Consider the following 7,660-nt stretch of genomic DNA (forward strand, 5'->3'; position numbering starts at 1 on the left):
CACCAGTTCCTGCTATCTTCATAGCCCTTACTCTTACGGGTCTTGGTATGTTTCTTTCCCTCATCTCTTTCTCCACTTCTTCATTGTGAGTTCGTTCTCCTTAGCTCATGGTTTCTCACACCATGCTTCATTTTTTTTTGTTAGGTCCACTTCTCACTGCCCCTTCTCAGTTTGAGGTGGGCAGCAGTTCTGCCACAGTTCTGAACCCTATGAGTGAGGCCGCAGCCTTCGTTGCTCATTTTGATCAGCCTGAGGTTAATGACCTTGATCTTGTAGACTTTTGGGGTTCTGGGCCTCCCTATGTAGACTTCCATGGCTTTAGAGTTCCTGAGAATTGTGCTTCTCATTTGGTGGTGGTCTACAGTATCCGTGGTAACTTTATGCAAGGATTCCACCTTGGCCGTTTTGCTAGAGAGCACTTTTTGAAATTACTGGGGAGTGTGATGAATGATATTAAGCATAACTTTTTTTGACATTGTTTCCATCGAGAAGATCCTTCAGTGGAGGGCTACGATTAGGAGCTTGTTAGCATGGGATTTGCTGTGGAGTTCATTCTGGATTATCTCCGTGAGATTGCTCGAGCCTTCTTCATGAGGAAGGTTTAGCCTGTTGTTGATGCCATTGACACATGCATTGAGGCTCTGAGGAAGGAGGTGGCTGACTTGGAGAGTCGTCGTGAGCGTCTTCTTTTGAGCATTGGTGGATTCAGTTGTTTTGGAGATCAGCCCCTTATTTCTGGGCTTTGTTGATGATGATGTAGTTCCCTTTTTTTGTTGTTTTCCTTCTCTTATTACTTCATCTAGTACACTTTATGTTTCCTATAACACTTATTTGGCAAGTTCTGCCACATTTTGGGTTTGTAACTATGATGCTACACTTTGTTACTGCTTTTGCTATTGCTATGACATGGAATGCTTTTATAATACTTCATACCTTTTCATTGCATACTCATAAAAGCACGTTACAATCTTGTCTTGTGACATAGTCACTTGAAAGGAAAAAAAAGAAACATAAAACTCATTGAACAAAAGGGATAACTACATGACCTTTTTTTTTTCTTTTTCTTAAGCATAATAACACTTCAGCCACTTTCCATTGATGGGATCTATCAGGTCCTTGCCATCCATCTGGGCTAGACGGTAATACCCACTTGATGTGCCTTTCTTATCACAAAGGGTCCCTGCCATTTTGGCGCAAACTTAGATGATCCTGCCATGCCTCAACTGACATAATCTGCTACCTTAAACACAAGTTGTCCTTCAACGAACACTCTCTCTTTAGTCATTCTGCCATAAGCTTCAGCCATCCTTTACCTATATCTGCGGCTGTGCTTTTGGGCCTTTTCCCTTCTTTCATCAAGCCCTTCTAGGTCTTCATACCTTTCTGCTACAAAGACCTACTGTTCTTTTTCCTTCTCCCACATCTGCATAACTCTAAAAGACGGAGTCATTACTTCTGCCGGGCTCATTACCTCTGTCCTGTAGACCAATGAAAAAGGTGAAAACCCTGTGGCCGACTTTGGTGAATTTCTATATGCCTAGAGAGCATCTGGTAGATGCATTGTCCATCCTCCTGTATACTCTTGGCTCATTTTGCTGATAATCTTTATGAGGGTCTTGTTTGTCGCCTTTGCTTGCCCATTTTCTTGAGGGTAATAGGGCGATGAACGATGGTGCTTAACTTGGTAGAATTCCAGCATCTTCCTTACATCACTATTGACAAAGGGTGTGCCATTGTCACTAATAATCTTGTGGGGTACCCTAAATCTCACAGTTATATTTTCTTTGATGAAGTTTGCTACTGCTCCTCTTGTGGCTTTACAGAGTGGCACTGCCTTTGCCCATTTTGTGAAGTATTCCATAGCTACTAGGATCCATATGTATCCACGCGATGGTGGGTTAACTGGTCCTACCAAATCAAGCCCCCAAGTGTGGAAGGGCCATGGGGTGACCATGCTATGTAAGTTCTGTAGATAAGTGTGAATTAGGTTGGCTTGTACTTGGTAGCTATGGCATTTTTTCACAAATTCTGCTATATCTTTCTTCATGGTGGGCTAGTAGTAACCCATTTGCAGCAGGCATTTGTACATCTTTTTCTTCCCTTGGTGTTCCCCACACTCTCCTGAGTGCACTTCTTTTATCATCCCTTTTGCTTCCTCGAGACCCAGACATCTTAAGAGATCTTCATCATACCCTTTCTTGAAAAGGACTGCGTTATGCAAAAAGTAACGTGTTGCCAACCTTTTAAGCTTGTATCTTTCGCTGTACTTTTATGGCAAGATACCTTCTGTTAAGTATTGCGTGAATGGACTTCTTCAATCTTCGCTGGCGAACACAGCATAACTTTCCTTTCCGTTTGCTGCAAGCTGGTAGGTTTCGCATTAGGTTTAGACTTGATTTGCGTCTCTACCCATACTTGGTCAATAAAAGCCTACCCTCTGAAGTCTACGGTAAAGGTTGACCTCTCCGCAGGATCCACAAGTCTTGTCATGCACTTTCTTTAACTTTCTTTGTGCCTCCTCTTGCCCTACGCATCTAGACAAGACCCTGCCTGGCATCCTGCGGTACAATTCTCCTCTTACCAGGGCGTAGTCTTTTAGCACCTTTAGTTCTGCAGAGTCTTCTTCTTTCATCAAGGCCTCCCTTATCGGAATCCGCCAATCTCCTTCACACTGTTCCTCTTGGAACCTTTCCTTCAACGTCTCAATAATAGACTCTCTCCTCTTGCTGACTTCTATCCTGATGCTATCCCCTTCGAAAATTATTTATGAGCCTAATGCGGCTAGCGCATCCGCAAATCGATTTTCATTCCTTGAAGTATGTTCTATTTCAAAGGTCGAAAACTTTTCCTTCATCTTCTGGGCCATTGCTCTGTACGGGGCTAGGCTGGGTTCCTTTAAGGAGAAACTCCCTTTGGTTTGGTAGACCACTAGGTTTGAATCACCCATTACCCTTAAATGCTTGACTCCCATTTTGAGGGTTGTGGCTAGCCCGGTTAGTTAGGCTTCATATTTTGCCGTGTTGTTTGAACAAGGGAATTCTAATTTGAATGATAATGCCACAACCTTGTCTTCTTCATGATACAAAACTACTCCCACTCCTCTTGATTGGGTGGTGGAAGACCCATCAAATTTCATTACCCATTGTTCTCTGACTTCTTCTGCCATGGCTACTTCCCCTGGGACCTTATCATCCAACGGGAATTCCTCTTCTCTTGGAAACTGTGCCAATAAATCTGCTATAGCCTTGCTCTTTACTGTCTTGGAAGTTCCCGCTTTCAGTTCGTACTATGATAATTGTAATAACCACTGGGATATTCTGCTAGAGAGAATCGGTTGCCACAATAAAGCTTTGATCGTGTGGGACTTGGTCATTAGCCACACTTCGTAAGCCAAGAAATAATGGTGTAGCCTCTGCGAAGCATACATGATAGCTAGGCATGCCTTTTTTGCCCTTGGGTAACGAGTTTCTGTATCTTTTAGAGCACGGCTGATGTAGTAAACAGGTTGCTCAATGCCACCTCCAACCTTTTGGGCGAATAATGCACCTATGGCATATTGGTTGGTGGCTAGGTAGAGCAACAATGGCTTCTTATAGATTGGTGCTTGCATAGTAGGGAGGTTCATCATAATCTGTTGTAGCCTTTTGAAGGCCGCCTGTTGTGCTTCTCCCCATTCAAAATTTTGCCACTTCTTGAGTAATCTGCCGAAAGCAGAAGTAATTGATGCCAATCCCGGGATGAATCTTTGGATATATGAGATCTTCCCCAAGAAACTTTTCAACTCCTTTACTGTGGCTGGAGGTTTCATGGTTGCTATGGCCGGGTCCACGTCTATTCCTCTGCTGTGAACCAGGAAACCCAAAAATTTCTCCGAGGACACTCCAAACGCGCACTTGAGAGGGTTCATCCTTAGTTTGAAAGTCCTACACCTCTCAAATACCTTCTTCAACGCTTGGATGTGTTCTTCTCGCTTCTTTGATTTTACCACTATGTCATCCGCATAGTCCTCTAGTTCCTGATGCATCATGTCATGAAATATTGCCGTCATTGTCCATTGATAAGTTGCACCTACATTTTTCAATCTAAACGGCATCACTATATAGTAGAAGTTGCCTATGGGTGTTCTGAAGGAAATTTTCTCCGCATCCTTTGGCACTATTCTGATCTGAATATACACGCTGAATCCGTCCATGAACGAAAACATAGCACTCCTTGCCGCAGAATCTATCAGCAAATCCATGTTCGGCAGTGGGAATTCGTCTTTCGGGCAGACCCTGTTAAGATTTTTGAAATCTACACAGCACCTTATCTGCCCGTTGTTCTTCTTTACTGGCATTATGTTAGACAACCAGTGCGGGTGCTGGATAGGCTTAATGAATCCTGCGGCTAGCAATTTTTGTACCTCCTTGACTATTTGTCCTTCTATTTCGGTGTGGAATATCCTGGCAGGCTGGGCCATTGGCTTAGCCTCGGGATCCACATTCAGCGTATGCATTACTAGCCCTGGATCCAACCCTGGCATTTCACTATAATCCTATGCAAAGACATCTTTGTATTCCTTCAGCAACGCTATCAATTTTGACTTTTCTTTTTCTGACAACCTTGAACTGATTGAGATGGGCCTTGGTTCCTGGCCGGGCCCTAGGTTAGTCTCCTCTGACTTTTCTTTTGCCATAACTTGTGCATCTTTTATTGCCACAACTTCTTTCTCTTCATTTCTTTCTTCCTTTGAGCTTTCTTAAGCCACACAACATACTAGGCTTTTGTGCTGCCACTCTTGTCTGGGGCCCGCTTGTATTTCACTCGTGGGCCCTGCACACCTTCATAATTTGTATACAATCCTGCCATCAGGTCCTTAGACCTTGACACATTATGGTGTATCGTTTAACTTTGCAATGGGTGCTACCTTCCTTTTCTTCTTCTATGACAGCAACTCCCTTAGATTTGGTTCGGGGTCATTCCGGACATCCTCCCATCTGGGTATGAAGGTGCCTCGTGGTTTTGATATTGATTTCTCTCCAGATGGTGCCCATTGGTCGTAGAATATAGTTTCTACTAGATGAGCCTTCGCTTGCTCAAATGGCGACAGATTTGCTGCTATACGTATCATTCTACCATTCAACCTTCCCTTCACGCATTGGTGATAGGCGGACGGGACTAATCGGTGTTTGTACAACCATGACCTCCCTAAAAACACATGATACGAGACCTCTGTCTTTACCACGTGGAACCGAGCTAAGGAAGCTATGGGGCCCACCTTTAACCATAGTTGGATGTGGCCTGCGGTGTATTCGCCCCTTCCTTCGAACCCTGTCACTTCCATTGGACACCCCTGAATCTTTCTTTTTGAAATTCCTACCGCTTGCAGAGTGCTTAATGGGATGAGATTTACGGAAGCACCTGTATCCACCAAGGCTCTCTTGATGGGGATTTGATTTATGGATGCTGCTAAGTAAAGGGGCCTCCTGTGGTCTGGGTACCCCACCTCCATATCCTCATCACTAAAAGTGATTTCACTTGATTCTTGCAAAAGGGGTCTGTCATCTGTAACTTCCGATGTTAAACATTCTATTCTTGCCCTGGAGGCAATGCTCACCAGGGCCTCTATGGCTATCTTTTGCTCTTTCGCCGTAAGCCCCAATTGGTCAAACAAATTCTTGAATTTGGAGTTTTTCTGCAAGGTGGTAATTGCCGTAGGGATGGATTCTCCTCTTCATCCTCCCCTAGATCCGTACAAATTACTATTGCTGCTACACCCTTCCCTTTGTGATTTGGGAGCGGGTTTCTTTGAACTTCCTGCTGGAATAGTTCTAAAGCCCCTTCTTTGATCTTGTGGTGTACCAGTCTACGGAGTACCCAACATTTTGCGGTAGGGTGTTGCATGTAATTGTGCAGATAGCAGAAGCGTGGGTCCCTCTGCTCTTCCTCTGTGGGCTCCTTAGAGACTTGATTAGGCTTGAAGACTCCGTTTGCTATCCACTTGTCTAGGAGCACATCTAACTCCGTTGGGGTACATGGTATTAGTCGGGGAGTATCGTATTCTCTTCCATTAGTTTTCCTTCTTCGTTCATCAGTGGATATTGCCATAGCTTATGGAGCGTTTCTTTTGTCGACACTTGGCTTCATCGACTGAGTAGTCTTCCTGGCCCTTTGCAACAACTGTGCAAACTGGGAGATTTCTAAGTTTTCCTAGACTGCCCTGTACTCTCTGATCATATTCGTCATACACATTTCCAGCAATGTTCTTTCTTCACAATGATCATAGCAATCAAGTGCTATGTCCCTGAACCTTTTGATATATTCCATTAAATCCCATTAAATCCTTACCATTTCTTTGCTTGGTTGCTTGCAAGGTCGCAAGCGTTACTGTTTCTTCTCCATGGAAGTATTTTGTGCAAAATACATCCACCATGTCATCCTAAGTTGGGATTGATCTTGGCTTTAGGCTGATGTACTAGGTGCATGCTCGGTCACATAGTGATTTGGAAAACTCCCGAAGACATAAGTTCTCGTTTGCTGCATAAGGGCCAAGAGTATCAATGAACTTGCTCACGTGTTCAACGGCACTTCCCTTCCTTCCATCGTACTAGGCGAAGACTCGTGGTTCGTACCTTTTTGGGTATGGTTTGCTGAGTACCCTTAATGGGTAAAGAGGTCTCCGTGCATAGAATCTTTCCTTAGGTGCTCTGGCCCTTTCCTACTCCGAGAGAGCTGCTACTTCGACCATAGTGATGAAACGTTGTTCCACATTCTGTGGGACACCTCCTGCCGGTGTCTCCTCTTTGTCTGTCGCATGTTCTGGGTCATGCTGGCTCCTTTTCTCTTTTGTTTTATTTGTTTTTAGTTGACGGATTTCTCTATCATTTGCTGCTGTGAGTGCTGCAGCAATTGCAACACTTCAATAAAGGCGTTGGCATTGTCAGTGGGGACTCTTGGCTGTGGTTGTGGTTCAGCCCCCATGCTATTAACACCTTCCGTCTGGTTAGGTTGCTGTTAGTGAGGTGTTGTTGGCCTAGATTTTGCCTACGAGGGCACGACACTCATGTTTTGTGTCGTCTTGGATCTTGGTGGCATTTGCTTGCGAGGGCTTCTATCCTTACCTATTTCCCAACACTCCAGTGGAGTCGCCAATTTAAATGTGGTGGGCCTTTTTTGCAATGTTGGGCTGGGCTACCTCCTGCTGTACTGGGCCGGGCTGCCTCCTGCTGTACTGGGCCCAAGTGTTCTGAGTAAGGGAGTTGAGACCGGTCCAACTGCGACTCACTTTGGTCCGGCTTATGCGCAAATTATGTCTCGTTTGCCAGGAATTTCGTTTATATGCCCATGGCAAGCGGAGCTACTTCAGATGAGTCATGGCAAGCAGACATGGTAATAATAATAAAAGAAAGTACTTTTGCTTTTAGACAAAGTGAATAAATAATCCCCAACTAAAATGATAATCACAATGATAATAAAAACCTTGTAAAGAAAATGGTGGAAATAAATAGGTAAGACATGAGTTAGCAAAAAAAAGAAAAAAGGTCAATCTGTTATGCCAAGTTATGTCACAAGACCAAGACCAAGGAGGGAAACTGTTTTTCCTCAATGCGAATAATCTCCCAAGAAAAATCTTGCCGTGGAAATTAATCACTTTGAGGGAAGCGGACTTGAATGGCTTGTG

At 44.1% G+C, this 7,660-nt stretch overlaps 1 protein-coding gene across 1 annotated transcript; it reads right to left on the minus strand.

The window, feature by feature from the left end:
- Positions 1 to 4,921: 4,921 nt before the first annotated feature.
- Positions 4,922 to 6,087, minus strand: LOC126703924 (uncharacterized). Its single transcript, XM_050402975.1, has 2 exons — positions 5,743 to 6,087; positions 4,922 to 5,674 (listed from the first exon to the last, which is right to left on the minus strand). The coding sequence occupies exons 1-2, from the start codon at positions 6,085 to 6,087 to the stop codon at positions 4,922 to 4,924; spliced, it is 1,098 nt and encodes a 365-aa protein (XP_050258932.1).
- Between the last annotated feature and the right edge of the window lie 1,573 nt (positions 6,088 to 7,660).

This window comes from Quercus robur, chromosome 10 (assembly GCF_932294415.1).
Source record: "Quercus robur chromosome 10, dhQueRobu3.1, whole genome shotgun sequence".
Taxonomy (NCBI): domain Eukaryota; kingdom Viridiplantae; phylum Streptophyta; class Magnoliopsida; order Fagales; family Fagaceae; genus Quercus; species Quercus robur.